This window comes from Sciurus vulgaris, assembly GCF_902686455.1.
Source record: "Sciurus vulgaris genome assembly, chromosome: 11".
NCBI lineage: Eukaryota > Metazoa > Chordata > Mammalia > Rodentia > Sciuridae > Sciurus > Sciurus vulgaris.
Window position 1 is genome coordinate 47,225,176 of NC_136472.1, and position 21,991 is coordinate 47,247,166.

Below are 21,991 nucleotides of genomic sequence, written 5' to 3' on the forward strand. Positions count from 1 at the left end.
GCTTTTCTATTCATAAGTAATGAATCCTCTGAAAGAGATATTAGGAAAACCACTCCATTCACAATAGTCTCAAAAATAATAAAATACTTGGGAATCAATCTAACAAAAGAGGTGAAAGACCTCTATAATGAAAACTACAGAACATTAAAGAAAGAAATTGAAGAAAACCTTAGGAGATGGAAAGATCTTCCATGTTCTTGAATAGGCAGAATTAATATTGTCAAGATGGCCATTCTACTGAAGATGCTATACAGATTCAATGAAATTCCAATTAAAATCTCAATGACATTCCTCATAGAAATAGAGAAAGCAATCATGAACTTCATCTGGAAGAATAAGAGACTAAATGATCCTGAGCAGGAACAGTAAAGCAGAAGGTATCACAATAACCAGACCTTAAACTATACTACAAAGCATAATAACAAAAATGTCATGATATTGGCACCAAAATAGACAGGTAGACCAATGGTACAGAATAGAAGACACAGAGACAAATCCACATAAATACAGTTACCTTACAGTAGAAAAAGGAATCAAAAACATACAATGGAGAAAAGATAGCCTGTTGAACAAATGGTGCTGGGAAAACTGGAAATCCATATGCAGTAAAATGAAATTAAACCTCTATCTCTCACCAGGCACAAAACTCAACTCGAAATGTATCAAGGACTTAGGAATTAAACTAGAGACCCTGCACCAAATAGAAGATAAATTAGGCCTAAATCTTCATCATGTTGGCTTATTATCAGACTTCCTTAACAAGACTCCGAAAGCACAAGAAATCAAAGCAAGAATCAATAAATGAGATGGATTCAAAATAAAAAGCTTTTTCTCAGCAACATATACAATCGATAATATGAAAAGAGAGCCTACAAAGTGGGAGAAAACCTTTTCCACATACAGTTCAGATAGAGCATTTATCTCCAAAATTTATAAAGAACTTACAAAACTTTACACCAAAAACACAAAGAACCCAATCGATAAATGGGACAAACACTTTAAAGAAGAAGATATATGGTTGATTAATAAATATATGAAAAAGAGTTGAACATCTCTAGTAATTGGAGAAATTCAGATTAAAACAATTCTAAGATTTCATCTTACTACAATTAGAATGGCTATTATCAAGTACACAAACAATAACAGATGTTGGCATGAATGTGGGGAAAAAGGCACACTCACATATTGCTTGTAGAGTTACAAATTGATGCAGCCACTCTGGAAAGCAGTGTGGAGAATCCTCATAAAACTTGGGATGAACCCACCTTTTGACCCAGTTATCTCACTCCTTGGTTTGTACCCAAAGGACTTAAAAATAGCATACTACAGTAATGCAGTCACATTAATGTTTATACCAACTCAATTCACAATAGCTAGATTGTGGAACCAACCTAGATGCCATACAACAGATGAATGGATAAAGAAACTGTGGTATATATACACAATGGAATACTATTCAGTCATAAAGAAGAATAATACTATGGCATTTGCAGATAAATGAATGGAATTGGAGAATATCATGCTAAGTGAAATAAGTCGATCTCCCAAAATCAAAGGCCAAATGTATTTCCTAATAAGTGAATGATGATATATAATGAAGGTGGGGGGGGGTAAAGGTTTTGAGAGAAGAATGGAAGAACTTTAGATTACCTAGAGGGAAATGAGGGGGGTATGAAAATTGATGGAATGAGACAGACATCATTACCCTATGTGCATGTATGATTACACAAACTGTATGAATCTACATTGTGCGCAACCATAGAAAAGAAAAGATGTACCCCATTTGTGTACAATGAATCAAAATGCAGTCTATAAAAATAAAAAAACAGCTTTTATGTATTTTGTACAGTGTGCCTGATTTGTGTAGAATAATATATATTTGATATTTATCTTCACATTACCTGGGAAAATAAAATTACTCAAAGCACACCAGATCTTCTGTCAAAGCCAACTATCCTTGGGAGTTACACCATAACGTGCTCAGTATATCAATTCTGCTAGTTGCAGGCATATATTTGATTGTGTTTACTGCAAATTTATAATAAAACACAAAGAACAGACAGTGTAAAGGTGTATTGCTTTATTTTAAAAACTGAACACTAAACCTTAGCAAAGTATTTCCCCATAAACAGGCATTGTTTTTCAGAAATGGATTAATTTCAGTGTAATTTACGTCTGGAAACTCCTATGGCAAATTTCTTTAATAAGAAATTCTCCTATTATCTTTTGAGCTAAATGATATAAATTGCTCCCTTTCCTGGATCTTTATGATTACACTCATTCTTCTACCAGAGCTTCTTTGTGCCAGTAAAGTCATGGTGGTTATCATCTGGTGCAATTACTTCATTTTCCTCAAACAAACAACCAAAAAAATATTTTGGTTATGATCGGGATAAATGATAAAATCTCTTTTAGGGTCCATGCACACAGAATCATGCTGACAGGAATCTCTGCTTTAGGATATCCAAAGATATTTCCACATTTAAATCTATAGTTGAGAATTTACTGGAATTGAATGAGCAGATACAAAGAAGCACGTGAGTTAAGCTGTGTCCTTCCAAATGGTGATGGTTTTCTGCATCAAATGACTGATTTGGTTTACGAATTTGGTGTATTCATTCACATGGCCTGAATTAGTATAGTGTGACAACAGAGCCCATATGTGCATGGGAAGATATAAAGTTATCAGGTTTCAGTGAATAGATGATAGGCCAATGAAAACACAGATGCTTTCCAGGAATATCTGATATTCACTTAGAGACTCCAGTCCCTAAAACCTTTACATGCCTAGAACTCAAATGAAGTGGTAATGAAAGGAAATATCATAGACATTCCAGGTTCATATTGTAGAGAAATACCTGTCATAACTTTTCACTCAAAAAATAAAAATTTCTATCATAGGCAAAATGAGTATCTGGGCAGAGCAGTATTATGTGTATCTGTATGAAGGCTCATGCTTTCCAAAAACACAGACACCCTGTATTACTTTACTCATTAAATGGAATTCATACAATGAGGCTGCTCAGTTTGCTCATAGAAAAATAAAATATGTGAAGCTGGAGTATCTTTCAATAATACTACAGTTAATTTCATCAAGTTGATGATGATCTACTTTATTTTTTGAACACACCTAGCAGATCCCCAGTTCTGCTGATGCAGAGAACATTTATTATCTCTTCACATCTTTTCAAACTCAGTAATTTGGCTAATAGTTATTAAAGTGTCTGTATCATTTAGGAGTTACAAATGATTGGAAACACATGTAGTAAATAATTCAATTTTATTCATGCTTCATTTAATCCAACAGGATCTATTTCAGGAATTAAAACAGCAAATTTAAAATGTGCTTTTCATTACCTATTCCTCAATTTGACTCCTGCTCCTCTTAATGCTGCTTCTGTTACTGTGTGAAAATTGCCTAAGTTAAGCCATCCTTAGTGGTTTTCAAAGTGTCAACATTTTGTTCATGTGGGAAACATGACCATTTCAGTATTTGATCTCTACCAAGTAAGCACTCTGATTTACATACTCAAGACATGAAGGGAGAGTTTGGATTTCTAGCCCAAACAACTTTCAGCTTGGTAACAAGTATAAGGAAGTGTAAAGGGTTTAAAATGATATTTGCAGAGCAGAAAAGACCACCTTGCTGTCATAAATAAGCTGCCAAATTGACAGGCACCCTTCTCTGTTCTGCTACCTGCCCTAAAATTGCACTGGGCCCAACTGTTGATCATCTGTTTCTAGACTTGCTTTGAATGGGCCTCTCATCATGGAAAAGGTGTTAAAGATGGTCATGCTGTGTTCTCATTTTTTAGAGACATGTCTAGGTGGTAAGCTCATTCAGCAATCAGGTGCAGAGATTAAGATCTTCTTACAGAAGCTTCAAATAGTACCTGCTTTTTTGAGAAAAGGACATTATATGTTCCAAGTAGCCATTGCATCTACATGGCTTGTAATGAAATGGTGCTTTCACATGAATTAAGGGACTTAGGAAGGAGGAATTGCTAAGGGTGAAAGCGAAATCCATCCATATCACATTTGCTTGCATTCTGGTTCAAATGTTCTAACTATTCCATGGATAATTGTATTGATTCGTTTTCATTAAATATTTGTTTTTTCAAAGAAAGAGAGAGAAATAGAGAGGAGGGAGGGACAGAGAGAGAATGACACAGTTTTAAGCCTGACAAACTTCTATGAAAGAACCTGGCATTTCAGTGTCATCTATCCCTAAGCAAGCCAGATGCTGCAGCTTACAGGGCACAGACCACAGTGATGATTCTCTGGTGTGATGCTTTTAGATTTTGCACAGCATTTAATTCACAATCCTCTGGTCACTTGAAAGTCCTTACTTTAAAATATTATTAGTATCTGAAAATACTATAAAACTTCATTTTTTAATGTTTTGGACATACATGCAAAATATTATACTTAACAATAATCTTAGCTGAAAATCATTTTCTCCATGAAGGTTTCACATAGCCAAGGTACATTCAGAAACCCCTCCCCCTTACCCTGTGTTATACTGTAAAGAGGATAGAGAGATGATAGATAGATAGATAGATAGATAGATAGATAGATAGATAGATAGATAGATAGATAGATAGATATTGTAGTAGGCAAGCACTGATTTGGATGTTTCCTTCATTAGTGGTTGTATCCCTATACACTCTAAGTTCTGTTAAGGCAGGCCCCTGGTATTTTCAGAAGAGGCTGTTGTTGAGGTGGTTAAGCATATTGGTTTCAGTAATTTATCTCCAGGTCCATATCCCACCTCTTCCTCTTTTTAGTGTGTGATTTTATTTTAAATTTATTTTAAATATTTTTCTACCTTAATTTCTTCATATGTGAAAAACATGACAACTATAGTATCTTATATCAATGATTTCTAAAAGTACTGAAATAATACAATTGTATTATTAAATAATACAATTGTATTAAATAATACAATTAAATAATACAATTGTATTAAAAAATATCTACTACAGGGAAAGTTATTCATTTAATTGTTAGTATTCATTATTATTCCTATTACAATTGAATTTTCAACAAGGAGAATGGTGGGCACATTTTGAGATGTCAAAAAAAGAAATTCTAGAATGACTGTTTAACTGGCTAACTAAATGAGCAAATGGGAAAAAGGAATCACAGAGATCATCTTAATCTATCATTTTCAGATCACTCCAGACTTGGACTCCTTTTCTCCATTAAAAGCATATGCAGATTGTGCCCAGGTTTGGTGATATACACCTGTAATCCTTGGGAGGTTGAGGCAGGACAATCACAAGATCCAGACCATCCTCAGCAATTCAGCAAGACCCTTTCTCAAATAAAAAACAAATAGTGCTAAAGGTATAGCCTTATGGCTCAGTGGTAAAGTGCCCCTGAGTTCAAACCCCAGTAACAAAAAAAAAAAAAAAAAAAAAAAAATGTGAAATGCTAACAAATACATGAAATAAAAGTATAAATTCTCTAGTTGAAAATGAGGTGATGTGCTCAATTCTCTGGATGATCCTTTACCTCCTCAGCAGCCCTAGCAGCCCTTGAATTGCTTCTACTAAGGATTGGGTCTCCACAGAATGTAGAGGCAAATTTCTGATTTCAGTTCAATTCATTACAACCTAAAAGATTCATGCACTAGGCTAAAATCAGAGCTGGGTGTGGTGGCATATGTGTGTAATCTCAGTGACACAGAAGGCTGAGCAGGACTACGGCAAGTTTGAGGCCAGTCTTTACAACTTAGTAAAACCCTGTCTTTAAAAATTAAAATTAAAAAGGACTGGAGATGAAGGTCAGTGGTAAAAAAAAATCTGGGTTTAATCCCTAGTACCACAAAAAAAAAAAAAAAAAAAAAAAAAAAAGAAAGAAAAGAAAAGAAAATTAAGGCACCTGAACAAATGAAATGGTGTGTCAGAGTTGCATGCCTGTTAATGATTCAGAACCCATGTGATATAGTCACGTACTCCAAAGTGATGTTTTGGTCATCAATAGAAGCCTTATGATTCAATGTTATCATAAATTATAATGGAGCTGAAAATTTTCTATTAACTACAATTTTGACTATACCTTTTCTCTGTTGAGATACACAAATACCATTGAATGACAATTGCCTACAGTATTCATTATAATGGTATGCTATACAGGTTTGTAGCCAAGGAGCAAATAGGCTGTATCAGACAGCCTAAGCATGTCTGTGGTAGGCTATCCCATCTACATTTTTGTATATTCAATGTGACATTCACAATAATGAATTTGTCTAAAGGTGCATTTTGTAGAACATGTTCTGGTATTCAGTGGCACATTACCATATGCCTATGACATTCAGGCATATAGTAATTAATCCTGGAGTGCTGTATTCTACTCTCCCTGAAGTCAAGGTATAATAGGCCCACAGAGATACCTTTCAGAGAGAAAGGTATAAGAATGTTAGTCTGTGAGCAAAACAAAATAAAAAAAGCATGTAAAACATTTATTTTATTTTTCTAAAAGAATCTCTTATTCTGTTTTCATGACAGAATGTGATTCCTTGCTGTTTCCTTTGCTTGTTCTCATGTTGCTTTAGAATCTGAATTATTAATTCAAGATATATTTGACAGTCTTCTAGGAGGAATCGAGTTCTAAGATTTTGAGATTAATTTGAGAGTTCATGGGTATGTAAACTAGCTGGATATATCCCTTCCAGAATGCATAGCTATATCAACATATCACATTTTAGTCCTTGAGTATATGCAATAGTTATTCATCAATCATTAAATAAAATAAAATATTTTGGGTGCATTGCATTGACAAAGAGATTGAATAAACTTCGAAGTTGCCATTTCAAAAAAGTTCTTAGATTCTGGTACACAGAAGCAAATACTATTTTTAATGATAATATATTTTTTTTCAGTTAGCTTATGTAGGATAATATGTTATAGTTTTTGTAAAAAAACTTTTATTGAACAAGAGCACATCTTTTTCAGCACCTTTTATTCTTCATCACGTGACCATTAAAAATTACATGACACAATCCAAATGGACACATATCTTGGGGAGACTGAAGACTGTGCACATGAGTAAGGAAATGTCCCCTAAATAAACGGATATATGGTTTCCTTACTCTCAAGTTCTGGCCAGCTCACCCTACTCTATCGTATCAATAATTATTTCAGCCTCTCATGCCATTAGTGCTAATCACAGTACTTTTTGCTATAAAAATAAAATATTCGATTATAGCAAAGTTCACAAATATTGTTTTAGTCCTGCAATGCACACTGTCCATCAAAAACAGTAAATGTCTCCTTCACATATTATTGTCTTAGACTTGTAGTTGATTATACATTATGAAAGAGAATTGTCAAAGTGTAATACTAAATATTTGCTTGGATTGAAAAAAAAGAGCCTCCTATTATATTCAGTATTCAGATATTTGAGATTGCACAGAAAACCACATCCAGATGAGTCACCAAAATCATTCACTTCTCTTTAGAGCAGGTTGTCATTGGAGAGATACAGTAGGCATTCATTTAGGTCTTGTACATTTTAGGCACTAGTTTAATTTACATAGTTAATGCACATAATAGGAAGGACAAAATCCAAAACAAGTTTCTAACTTAGAAATGAGCACATAGTATTTGATTAGTATTTTAAAGTTTACAGAGCACTTCAAAATAACTAGAGAGAAATCAAATTTCTATTAGTTTTGGTCATACCTATATCAAAACAAGTTATTCCATTGAACAGCATGTTTTTTTCTCCCTAGGAATCAGTCCATATTCTGTAAAATGTAAGTAGTTTTTCATTGTTTATCATTATTGATACATAATCCAATTATACTATCTATTGTTAACATTTCAGGTAATACTTCTATCATATGAGGACATTTAGGATCTAAATTTTAACTCCTCAAAACACCATCTGTTTATATAGTTGGCAGTTAATATTAATAATTAGTAATGAAGCCTATTTTATAAACAAAAAAAAACACATGTAAGTAAAACATTTTAAGCCTCTCTGGTCCTATTTTAAAGCAATTAAATGATCAAGAGAAATGAAATACATTAAGTACAGTCATGGATCTTATTAAAAAGCAACCCCCTACTTAACGATTAAAAGGAATTCCCAGAATATTTCCTTCAAATGCTTATAGGAATCTCATGATACAATTTTTTTTGGGGGGGGGGCGAGTGAAATTATGCATAAATATAGCATGATAAATCCTGAAGAATGCATAAGGCTGTGCATTTTTAATGTACATTATGATTCAAAGCCCACTTGATCAAGCCAGTAATTAAGAAAAGCAAATTGATTACATTGCCACATACTAGAATAGGAATTCAGAACATAGAAAAGATAACAATTAAAAATGAAACTGTTCAAACTTGATTAATATTAAGACAAATCCTTATTTTTCAATGTTACCTCTCATAACAATTCTAGATGTCTCAAAACATTCTGAGTTAAGAAAATTGGTGATGGAACCCATAGGGACTAGGACAGAAGTTGAGGACAAGGGGATGGGTGAGAGAATAAATTTAAATTAAAGCTAAATTATCTTTTTTCCTTTTGTAAACACATGGGGATGATAGGGCACCTAAATACAGTGGGAAAATTACAAGCAACAAGAGTCTGGAGACTAGTACACCACCCACCCCTTGTAGAATGAAGTGATCTATCTTCCTTCCTCCCTTCCTCCCTCCGTACCTTTCTTCCTTCTTTCTTTCCTTTTCTTTCATTCTTTTTTTTTCCCCCTTTATTAAGAATTCAAAATGAGTCAGCAGGAACTTCAGACCTGAGTCTTTTAATTTATCTTGGCTGCTTCAACTGATGGATGATTTAAAGTATCTTTCTTTTTCTTTTCTGAGTAGGCTGTTATATGAAAATATTTTTTGTCTTATTTTTTGCTGATTGGAAGAGCAATTGAAAACAAAGAAAAATATTAATAAAAGATACTAAGCTACTTTGCAAGTAGAATTGCTACATAACTACACCACAACATTCATTTTACTACTAGTGATATTTTTAAATTCTCCAAATCACACTTCTTCAGATATGCCATCATGCTCAAACTAACACCATTCTATCCTAGAATAAGTTCATCTATTGATTACAAATTAAATTTCTATTTAATATGTTTTTATAAACTCCCTCCTAAGAAATTTCAAATGCATTCATTTTAGCTTGAGAGATTCATTCTATAGAATCAGTGGTTTTATATGCTTTCTGAATTTGTAAAATGTTACTACATTAATTAGAATCTGCAAGTTTGAAGCTCCATAGATTCTATCAGATTTTTATTCAAGTGTCAATTCCCCTTGATTATGAGCTGTTTTCAGATTGTTCATACATGCAGTTACTTAATCATTGACATCCCCATGTAGAAACTTAGTTTCAAGGATTAAAATATCCATTGATTGCTTTCAATAACACAATGATTTTAAAAATAAGAATCTGTTTTTTCTGTGTCTATGTAGCTGTTTTATTTTCTTAAAATACCCATTTTCAAATATATAATGTCTGCTTACATATTTCCATTTTAGAAACTTCCTCCTATTCTATATTCCACTACCCAAAATCATATCAAAATTTGTGCTGATCATTTCAAATAACTGGATTTCTATTCAGAATAATTCCAGTAGAGAGATACATATGTATAAGGATATGTCTATAAAATGTTAAAAAAAAATGATGTGTCAGAAATGTGGCCATTCATTCAAATATTTTGTCTACATGATGCCAAATGTATTTAAAAACTTCTGTTAACTGATTTTATCCTTGAAAAAATTGCCTTGGCATTGTTTAGATAAAATAATTATTATTAGTTCAGAAGAATAAGGACAACAATAACCACAATGAAAAGAAGAATGTATTCAGGTAGAGAAAATTCCAATCTTGGGTAAGTGACTCCAGTTTGCTAATATAGACTGAAATTTTTATGATATGATGTGATTTGAATTTTGAGAATACTTGAGGACCCCAGTTGATCATCCTCCAGCTGATTTCAACAGCTGGAGCATAGAAGTATCAGATAGTCAAATGAATAAAAATAAGTAAAAGCTATGTTGCATTTTAGTTCAAAACATTATACTCCATTTATATATGATTTGTCAAAATGCATAAATGCATCCTAGTGTCATGTATAACTAATTAGAACAAACAAAAAATCAATTCAAAAAACAAAGCAACTTATGCTGGGAAATTTGGTGATGACAATGAAATATTTATGACTGGAAATCCTCCAGTAGGTTATTGCTTAAGGATCATAATTGGCTTGGAAACTTTTGGAAAATGTGTAGGCTACTTTATAAGGTTACATAAAATTGTGAAAAAAATGCATGCTTTGAAAACTTAGTATTTCCATCAAGCCTGTCAGCTAAAAAGTGTATGAATACAAGAGCAAATGGATGTTTTTAACACAGTTTCTTGGTATTTACAGTATTTTCTCTTCTCTTGCTGCCATCCCTTCAAAGCTGGTTAATTGTTTTTCTGGAGCTTTTTTTACCTCGCATTCAGAACACGGAGGCATTTGCAATTTCTGTCAAATAACAAAGAAAACAATTAGAAGAATCAAAATAAAAACATTTTAAAGTAAACATATTAAATCCTCACAGGATGGTAATGAAAATTCCCATATCTAAATAAATACCTTTTGGAAAACTAATCATTGTCACAAATCAAACATGTCAAATTACTAATACTTTTCCTTCATGAAAGTTAGCATTTTGTGTACAAATGACCAAACTTCCAATGAATGCTTTGAGAAAACTTTGGTCAAACCTTTCACCTCTGATCAATCTAACATTAATAAAACTTAAGATTGCTATGAAGCAATATTTTTGGTCATTTATAAAACAATACATAAGAGAATTTGGAATGAAGCCCTTGAGTTGTGCTTGTAGGTTTTTAATGAGTGTAGAGGGGTTGTGTGTATTTCTTTCCATTTTATCTTCTTTGCTTTCCCAAATCTTCTTTTTTCTTCTTTATCCCATAAGAAGTTTATGCATGTATGTTGTACTCTGTTTATACACACATTTTTGGTTTTGGTGTGGGTAGAGAGTGAGGGAGACTTCCTTCACCCTCCATCTTATGAGGATCTTTACTGGAAGATCTAGCACCCTGAAAAGGTCTAAGAGTCCTGGTTGAAGGAACTGTCTTGTACTAGCCAATACAACCCCGACTCTAGCCAGAGCAAATGCAGTGGATCCAAGAAGTACTTCCCAACATAATTAAATAAAAGAGACCAAGAAAGCACATACCTGTGGGACAGGCTCTGATTCTGCAGTGGCATTTCTTGAGGGGTTTTCCTTGTGCTTCATTGAACAGGTCCTACCCTCCTATAAAATTAGCAATTGAAAATAGGTCAATTGAGTTAAATTAAAGAAAGCAGAGAACAAAACTCCTTTGAAATTTTCCCATTGAAAAGTTCCCATCACTTTGATGAACGCTGAAAGGGAAGCTAGGGACAAAATCTGCAAAACATGAATGGGATTCCAAGGACAGATAAATTTTCCTGGTCAGTTTTGGGATCTTAGTGGTGCTTATGGAAATTAGCTGCTACAAAGAAGTTCAATTCCTACAGAAAGTTATTTCTCTTTTTTTGAAAGTTAAAAATAAGGGAAGGAATGTAGAACTACTATTTTGTGATGCATGTGGACTCGAAGATTTAAATACGTCAATAATCTCTGTGCTTTAAGAATAATGATATTGCAAGCCAGGAAGCAAGTTAAATAATAAAATCATCAATCTGTCTAGCATAAGTCTTTTTAATATTGTATCAAAAGATATTATTTCTATAATTTATACTTTACTAACCAGCAAATTTCATTTTACTATTTTGTCATCAATTATGTTGGCAATCAAAAATATTCCAGTTGGGCTTCATTTTTATTTTTTATTTTAGCCAATGTTAAAATATTGTCTTTTTTTCTCCTTCCTGCCTCTCCATTTTCATTCCTTCTTTTCTTTCATCCTCCTTGTTATAAACATACTTTTAATGTATCTGCAAATTAATTTAGTGTATGAACCTGCATCTACATAGTTATGTATGTATGGTCTGTTCCATTTGTAAAAGAGAGTCTAAGTTTAATAACCTAGGCCACTGAATATCTCAGGCATTGAACAAGGGAATTTACTTCCTGAGTGTCAAACATAGAATGGAGACCTAAATTGGTTTCAAACTCCATTATTTTAAGAATTCTGAGTAGGTAATAACTATAGAAGTTGTGTAGGAGATTAAAACCACTCCATTTCTGATTTTAGAGCAAAGTTATTTTAACATGCTCACTATTCTCAAATTATATTAATTGAACACATCTTATTTACTTTGTTCTTTTGTGCCTTGGTGTATGACATCTCACCTTCTTAAACATTTTCCTTTTCTGTGAGATCCTGATGAAACAGCAACCTACTCTGTCCCTAGCACATCCTTTCCAACACTAGTTAGACTCAGCCATATTTTCCTGTCCTAAAGTTCTTTTTCATATAAAAACGTTAGTAGTTAACATAGTTTGTCTAGTAAAAGCATGTCTGGTTTCTCAGTAAATTGCAAGATCCTTTAAGGTAGGGCTATGTTTATCATCCCTAGACCACACATACATACCTAAAAAATAGTAAGTGGTTAACACACAAACTCTAAGTCAAAAACAAATTAATAAAAAGAAAAAAACAAATACAGAACATGAAAATGTTTCGATCCATTAGAATGCTAAGAAATGACTGCTTTTTTCTGTGTGACTTGATTCAGGCATATTTGATAAGAATTCTAAAATTTTAAATATGTGATTTCTTCTTCTAAGTAAACTATAGATGATGGAAAAGTGAGATTGTGATTATAATAATTGAAATGAGTAATCAAACTTTAAAAACCTTATTTCAAATAATTTTAGGCCAAAAAAGAGAGAAATCTTCTCCACTACCCATAAAATTATGAGATATATCATCCAAAAAATAGTAAAGTATGCCTCTGTTAATTAAGTCAACCGAGAACTTCTTGAAGCAGTCATTCATGAGGGACAGAGTCAGGAGGTCAAAGGAGAACTAAAAGTGGTCGTGTGCTGGCAGGAGTTATATCAGAGATCACAGCATCGGGATCTGCTGAGATGGCCATAATGAGAGAGAGCTAGAGTAGGAACAGTTCATTGAAGAACTTAGAGGCCAAGAATTGCTGTTAGACACAAAGTAGTAATCATTAAGAGATAATTGTAAAGATCCTGTAATAACACACCTGCTTTTCTAAAATAATGTTTTCAAATTAATGCTTTCCTTTGTTGGATTCTAAAGAGATTTATAACAGGACTCAGTAGTGATCATTAAACACAATCATTGCTTAAACATGCCATCATCACCACCCTCATCCTTCAGGGAAAGGTTTGAGATGTACGCCTTTTGTATAAGCATTCTTCTCTCCCTTACTCTGTTCTGGAGACCACAGGACATGTCACAACAGTGTTTTCCTCCTCTCACTGGACTGAAAAGGTGAAACGCTGCTACATCTGTCAGGCGTTAGGTTTACTTGGAGTTTATTTTTCAAAACTTATTTCATGAGTCCATTTTTAATTAAATTATACCACTGAAAGAATAACAAAACATGTTCTTTCAAATGGACTCATAGTCTCTCTCTGACTGAAAATTACAAACTCTCTACCATCAGAGCATACTTAACTTCCTATCCCATCCCAGAATTTTATCACTTTAGTGACCATGTAACTCAACCAGAGAGGCTAAGCAAATCTTGAGCACTATTCCTTCACAGGCATGCAACAAAATGTAGAAACCACAAGAACAGTACTGCTGGGAGTGGCAATTGCCATATGCAGATTAGATGTCTCAAAACTCAGAGGACTGTGAGGATTGTGTTATCTCAACTTCCGAAAATGAAACTCTCCTATGACAGCATCAGACAGTACTTCTGTGGGCTAAGGCAGAAAATCAATTTTCATGAAAACCATTCAGTGTATTGGGCAGTGTTCCTCCTCTCTCTTCCAGAGGTTTATCCTTTCATTCACTTCCTGGATTGTCAAATTAAACTCTCCAAAACTCTCTAACCTTGCCTTTTTCCAAAAGTGTCTTAAGTTCCAGAAATGTCTTTCTGAAATAGATTTTTGCCATGTGAATCCACTGTATAAAATTAATTAAAAAAATAAGAAAATATGACTTTCATATAAATATGTGACATGTCATTGCCTATAGAACTAACTATAAGTTTACTCAAATACAGAAAAGATCTTTCAAAATATGACTATATTTAAAGACCCCTCTCCCAACATTCCTAACCCTATGTAGAATGTATGTTCACATCTTCAAAACTTCACTCAATCGTCTTTATTTCCCAAGTGATCACACAATACTTTACCCACATTGTCAGTTCCAAACTACTATTCATTGAGAAGTTCAGTTATAAATCCCCAAGGATTATAAATCTTGTAATATTGAAAAACTTTATGCAGTTTTTCTATTTTCCAATTTTCATTTACCCTTCCTGTAAATGGACAATGTTAGACTGTGTCAAAATGTTTGTCCTTCTCAAACCTTTTGATGATACATAACTAATAGGAAAAACAGGGAAATTTCTAGTTAGGAAAGAAGATTCCCATAGAAGAGAAAATGTGGCCCATGTTGAAAACCATTCCAAATTAACTTCCCTAGCAGTCTTCATTAAAACCAATGCTCATTTGGAAACTTGGAGAAATTTTATGATTAATATAAAAAATACAGGTCCTCCTGAAAAGTTTTCATTGCTTTTTCTGTCCCTGTTTGTGCCAGTCATGATAAGTATAAAGACAGAGAAGAGTGAGGAGTATGAAATAAGGGAGTTGCAGAATTTTCTTCAAGTGAGATGTGATATAAAAGCATGACTGTCAAACTTACCCTGAGAAATCACAGCAAAAGCTCAAAAGATAAATGAATGGGCAGCAAATGAATGAAACTTTGGTATCACCTACTCAGACTGATTTCTTTTTACTATCACTATTAAGTACACACAAACACAAACCTTTTTGTCAGACAGATAAGTTCTTTGCTTAATTCCCCAGATTACCTGCAGTAATTATCATTTCCTTTAATTATTATTACTATAACCTAAAATAGAATTGCAACTCACAGAAAGAGACAAGAAGTGCCATTTGTATAAGAGATTTTAAGACTAAGCACAACAAAGTTGTGTTTAAAACCTATTACCTAAGAAGTTGGTGCTTACCCAGTGCTCAAATTCTTAAATTTACTATTACTATTTTTGTGACCTTGGATAAAGTAGTCAATTTTCTTCAATCTCAATTCATACATATATCTTTTTTCAATGAGGGATAGTTTTGCTCGTGATTTTTTATAGGAATTAAATTAAAAAATTTAGGCTCTAATCTCAGTGCCTCTCAGCTCATTGAGATTTCAATACATTGTCTATCACATTAGTAATGAAAATGATTAATATAAGGAGACAGCTACCTACAGAAGCTCTCTTCACTTACCCTTTAATAAGGTTGTACTAAATCAAAAGTGTGTTCTAGGCAGAATGGTAAGCAACACACACATAATGAATAGCTCAAAACATCAACACAGCAAAAATGTTTGTCTCCCTCAAGCATCATTGCCATATTTTGTGGCGAATACCTTGGTTATAGGTATTTAAGAAATAACTCAGCAACTGAATGATATTTTGTTGGGAGTTAAAGCACAAATATTTTCTTTAGCATGCTTATTACTTTCATACCCAAGGAAACCATTGATTTAGAGTCTAGGCAGGGTAGTGGTTATCATTTTGACTTTAAATGTTGACACAGAAAATTCTAAGAATCTAAAAATAACTTTATGCCTTCTAGACAAATATTAACTAATCTATTAAATCAGAAATGTCAACAAATAGTGGAGAATTAAGAGCTACCATCAAATATCTAAAGGTCTACCATGAAGAAAGAAGGGGTGCACATGTGCCCTAAGATGAGAGAGAGGTGCAAGCTGGAACAACAGAAAGATTTGTCAAATTGAAGTGCAGCTCCAAATGGAATGAACTGGAAATATTTATATTAAGCTAAATGGGCAGTTTCTAGGCAACTTTTATGAAATGGATGGGTTCAGTCACCTCTGAGGCCAATGTTGGATCCATAAAATTTTATGAAACAGTAGTCAACAAATTTAGTTTTCAAGATTTATAAATTAAACATGTCTTCCTACACTCGATTATAATACTGTATCTTAAAAAGGGCTATATGGAAAATTGTCAAAATTTTGAATAATTAGTATGAAGAAACTTAAACACTGCTCATATTTCTTAAGAAAGTCCACATGGAAAATGAAATGAAGAAAGGCAATGAAAATTAATCACACAGGAGATTTAAACTGAAGAACTAATTATTAAATGGTATCTATATGGTAGAGAATTTTATGCACATCACCTATGTAAAGTCAAAAAAATTCTTAGGGTGCATAGGACCAATTATATTTTAAAGATGAATGCTACTTTAGACAAGATAAGGAAATAATAATTTGTATAATATGCTCCTTTTCCCACAAGGTTATTGACACAAGTGAGATAGTAAACATGTAAGAGAGTATTTAGTACGTGGATTGAAAATGGACCTCTTGGTAGAAAGAATATGCACTTTTTAGCTGGGTATGGTTGTGCACACCTGTAATTCCAGCAGCTCAGGAGACTGAGGAAAGATGATCTCAAGTTCAAAGCCAGCCTCAGCAACTTAGAAAAGACCTAAGCAACTTAGCAAGACCCCATCTCAAAATTAAATAAATAAATAAAAAAAGTAATGAGCAAGAGGACTAGGGATGTGGCTCCCCTGGGTTCAATCCCCAGTATCAAAAAAATTAAAAAATAAAAAGAAAGAAAGAATATGCATTTTGTAAACAGGGTTGGGGGACATCAGAGGTACAACCAGACTGGATTTCATAATCTTTCAAATACACAAAATCACAGCAATAATGTTTATCATGTAAGATATTCAAGGATAAATTGAGATCAAGTATATCAATTTCCTAGGCAGTGAGAGGCACAGTCTCTGCATTCAGAACCTTAATTGTGAGTTCACTCATTCACTTGTTTACTGTTGGACATGGGAGTTGTAACTCAACTTCTTTTGACTTGTGGATCATGTTCACTATTTCATAGGGAAAAATAATAGAAATTATGGGTTGTTTGCTGATTTTAAATGAAGAGGAAATTGGGAATAAAATATCTGACACATTTCAGATAATTAATAAATCAATTGTATCTGTAGTTAATATAGCAGACTATCTGATATATATTTAATAATCGATAATTGTAATGATCTCTGTGTTCTGCACAGTTAGGTAAGAAATGTTACATAAGTTCTTTCAGATATATTTATTAAGGCATTGCCATTTTCATGACATTTAAGAAAATTGGTATAGTTGAATTAAGCTAAAATTTATAAATAATCTTTGAAATGTATTTTATTGCTAAATGCAGAAATAAAAGTTCTACATGTTCTATCAGCTTCCACATATGGAAATAGACTTCTTGGTCTACTCACAACCTTGGTCTATATATCTCTTTTATAATGATAGTATTCCAATAAATTAATATAGTTTGGAAATAATTTAATAAGATAAATATAATTTTAAATATTTTATGGTATGGCATATTTTCACTTGGGATATTTTGTCTTTGAAGAAAATAATTTGTTATTGAAAGAAATGAAAATAAAATAACTTTGCACTCATAAGTAATCATTATGAGACTATACATAATGCAAAAGAAAGAATACAAAATAGTGGTTTTACATAAATAGGACAATTGAATAATGATGAAAAGATTAGATAAATAATTTATACCTGTGAGGAGAATGTTCTTTAAAGATACTTACATAAAATATGTTTAATCTGAAAGAATATGACAGAAAATTAAACTGACATTATCACAACAATGTAAAGCTGGTATATTGAAAATAGATTTTCATAACATTGTCAAATGTCAAAGCAAATGAAAAAGTTAGGGAGGGCAAAACATACAACTTCTTTGTACTTTGACATTTGTTTCATTTTCAAAATAATATGCAACCACCTTTTACTCTGCCTCTCTGTTCCTATATGAAGCGATCTATTTCCATGTTTATCTCAATTTTTATATCCATCCTTCCTCTGACTTCCTCCTTCCTTGCCTTTTATTCACAACTCTTCCTCTTTTATGTTTTCTTTTTTCCTTCTCTTTTCCTTCCCTCCCTCCCTCCCTCCCTCCCTCCCTCCCTCCCTCCTTCCTTCCTTCCTTCCTTCCTTCCTTCCTTCCTTCCTTCCTTCCTTCCTTCCTTCCTTCCTTCCCTCCCTCCCTCCCTCCCTTCTTTCCTTCCTTCCTCCCTCCCTCCCTCCCTCCCTTCTTTCTTTCTTTTTTCTTTCTTTTTTTCTCTTCATTCCCCCTATTCTTGTGGATATCACTCAGGTGTACATTGAGATAATACTATCTATAAAAAAATTGTCTGATTTCAGTTGGCCATTATGTCAAAACAGTTTTACAAAAATGTAATGCGTAAGTTAGAACAGTGCCTTGAAACTTAAGTTCAACTTTCTTTATCAATTTGAACCTCGTTTATTTTCTTGTGCTGAAAGAAAAGTTCAGATGTAATTTTCCTTCATGAATGTGTAATTAAATAATATCATTTCACTTGGGGAAGAACAGACAGAGATGTAACAAGGGCATAGTGAATGATGGGTTGATTATAAAAATAATAATTTTGTCTTCAAAGAAACAAAATTTTTAATAATTATCTTGGGAATTTTATAAAATGATACCATCAAAAGCTAGCATAGGCCTTCAAAACATTTCCATGATCTCAATCAGGTAAAAATTCAACCTGATTAGTAAAGTACCCAGGTCTTGAAATTAAAGTAATAAAATATGCAGATTGATCAGGAAAGCATGGTCAAATTCAGCTGCTTCAATATTCATCTCACATATTCAATTATGCAGGAGACCTAAGGAGGAGCACAGTTGCAGTTGTGAATTATGAACTGGGAATAAATGAATGGGATGAGCCATGAACACATCCTTATTAAAGTGATTAAAAATACTCTCATATATATACCCATCTTCACCAACAACATGAAAAAGTGAGTTTGCTTCCGAGATATGTCAATGAACTGCCACTGATAAATGTTGGCTTATAACCACAAAGCAATTCAGGTAACAACAGAACTATGTGGATGAGACAAGTCCTGCTAATTACTTTCTTATGTGCATAAAAGAAAAAACAGGTAATAACAATATTGGGAGGCGTGGTCTCTAACACTGAGGTATTCCTGGTAATTGTCAGGATTCTCATTGTAACAGGGAGAGAACAGGTTCAGAAGTCATGCGCGAGTGAATTTGAGTCCCAACCTGGGCTTCTGTTTGTGATAATGTGGACGTGCTAATGAACAGTGAACTTTCTGTTCTTTGCTATTTTCTAGGAGAATAAAATCGAACACCAATAAAAAACATGGACATTATTAAGTTTAAATTTTGGCACTAGAGAAGAAAAATTAACCAAAGAGCATACTACTATATTTCAGAAAGGAAAGTATTTTAATATGAAGAACATTTAAAGAACCACTATCAAAAGAAATTATCCTTAAAAAGAGAGGGAGAGATTAATGAAAAGTCCATTAATATGTAGTTATTTGGCTCTTTATTCCATTTCAATTTGTCTGCAACTCTGTTCAATTTTAAACTTCATAGGACAGCACTTGATTGTGGAATGTTGATTGAGAAAAAACAATGTAATCTCATTTTCTCTCTCTTGTGAAATGAAGGTAATGATGTATGTATTCCAAGTGTTGACATCAAAGTGAAATGAGATAATAGAAGTAACACAGTGAAGTGAACAGTTAGGAGGTAGCTATTTCCACCTTAGAATTCTAATATTTGTGAACACTCCAAAATTCATATGCTGAAATTCTAATTCAAAAGGTAATGGAATTAGGGGAGCAGAGGTATTGGGAGGTGATTAGGTCACCAGGGTACCTGCCTCAACTATGGGATTTTTTTCCCCTTGTGAAAGTAGTTCCAGAGAGATCCCTCACTGTTTCTGTCCTGTGAGTTACAGTGAGATGATGGCAATTGTCAGGAAGCAGTCCCTCACCAGAGCTGAAATCCGCTAGCACTTCAGTGTATGAATTCTCAGCCTCCAGAACTCTGAGAAATAAGTTTCTACTGTTTAAAAGTCACTTTGTTGACGGTATTTTGTTATACCAGCCCCAGTGGATTAGGCAACTTTCTTCCTTCTGTTTTTTTTTTTTTTTTTTTTGGTCCTGGGTAATGAACCCAGGGGCCCTCAACCACTGAGTCTTCTGGTTATACATGATGTAAAAACACACTTGTCATGGTAATCATATATGCACATAGGGTAATACTATCCCATTCATTCTACTATTCTTCCTATTCCCATAATCCCTTGCCTCCCTTCACTACCCTCTGCCTAATCCAAAGTACTTCTATGCTTCCCAGCTCTTTTTATTTTTCATTTTGCGTTTCGACAGGGTATCGCGAAGTTGCTTAGAGCCCCCTAAATTGTTGAGGCAGGCTTTGAACTTGTGATTCTCCTGCCTCAGCCTCCTCAGCTGCTGGGATTACATACTTGCAGCACTCTGCTTAGCCAAGACATTTTTTTTTTTAAACCTCAATAGCTGTGTAAACTTACTTCAACTCGCTAAAGTTCTAATTCCTTAATTGTAAGATCAGCAAAATAGTACCTACCTCAACTGGTTATTAGAAGAATTGAATTCAATAAAAAAATATAAGAATTTCTAGTGGAATATCCTGCACAATTTAATTTAATTTAATTTATATCTTTCTCTTCTTTCAGCAGCTTTACTTAAATCAGAATTTCTCTGATAAATACTTTAAGTCCTATGAGAATCAAAGTACTGATATTCAGTCTTTTTACTATTCTGATGTCAATATACTGACTGATTGTTAGAGAATTTTAACATTGTCAAAGGATTTAACAGTCGTTTTTCCTTCTAGTTGTTGTTCTTTTCTTTTCTGTTTATGATTAACAGGGAAAGAAAAAAGTATTATTAATCATCCTTGGTGAGTAACCTCAACTTTGAAAGTCTTTCTTTTTCTTTTTTTTTTTTTTCTTTCTGTTTTCCTCCTCAAAGCAAAATCATTAGATCAGTCCATATAATCTACTTAGGCATTTAAACACTTGTGAAGATCTACAGTGTAAGTCATGCATATATTTCACTTCAATGCAAACTCTCCATTTAGAAAGTTTTTTTAACGGAAGTAAAATTGTGTATCCAGAATGACATTTTCAAAAGGGCACCATGATTGACTTAACCATCAATAGAATGCTTAGAGAATGAACTATTGCTTTTGTGTACTTTTAATTTTACTCTATTCCTACTCTCAGAAATAACAAATAAAGCATTAAGTATTAAAGCAAATGGAATAATCTACAGAGATCCATGGTTAAGCGTTTTAGTTTGTACCGCTGACCCTGCCAATTGTTTTAATTTTCTTATTAGTATTAAACACTTAGTTCTACTGCACAAGACAGATTAGTTACATCTCTTATAAACTTTCTCTAAAACATTAAATAATTCAGAATAATTAATGCAAATACACAACTGGGAAACCTGAAATTATACTAACAAAAAAATCTCTGACAGATATAAAAGATTGATTTTCTCCATATTTAATTGAGATGGAACAAAGCAGAGGCTAATAACCAGTATGTTTAGAACAGTACAAAAGAGAACAGAATGGAATTAAGTACGTTACTCAGAAACATAGGTAAATTTTGGCTAAATTATTTTGATGCCATTTTTGTACACAAAATTGATTTGTCATATTTATTGCAAATTATATGTACTTTTTTTCAGTATTAGGGATTAAACCCAGGAGCACTCTGCCAATGAGCCACATGCCCAATCCTCTTTATTTATTTATTTATTTATTTATGTTATTTTGGGACAGAATCTCCCTAAGTTGCCCAGGTTGATATCGAACTTGCAATCTCCTGTCTCAGCTTCCCCAGTTGATGGTATTACAGAGATGTGGCACCATGCCCAGCTC

The 21,991-nt window shown here is 33.2% G+C and overlaps 1 protein-coding gene across 1 annotated transcript in view; it reads right to left on the bottom strand.

The window, feature by feature from the left end:
- Positions 1-6,843: 6,843 nt before the first annotated feature.
- The window catches only part of LUZP2 (leucine zipper protein 2), a 535,025-nt gene continuing 519,877 nt past the window's right edge, over positions 6,844-21,991 (bottom strand). Inside the window, exons 11-12 of the mRNA XM_079101896.1 lie at positions 11,232-11,309; positions 6,844-10,510 (exon numbers count right to left, since the gene is read on the bottom strand). Coding sequence (XP_078958022.1) covers positions 10,406-10,510; positions 11,232-11,309 — 183 coding nt within the window. The 3' untranslated portion in view covers positions 6,844-10,405. The remainder of the gene's footprint in view (positions 10,511-11,231; positions 11,310-21,991) is intronic.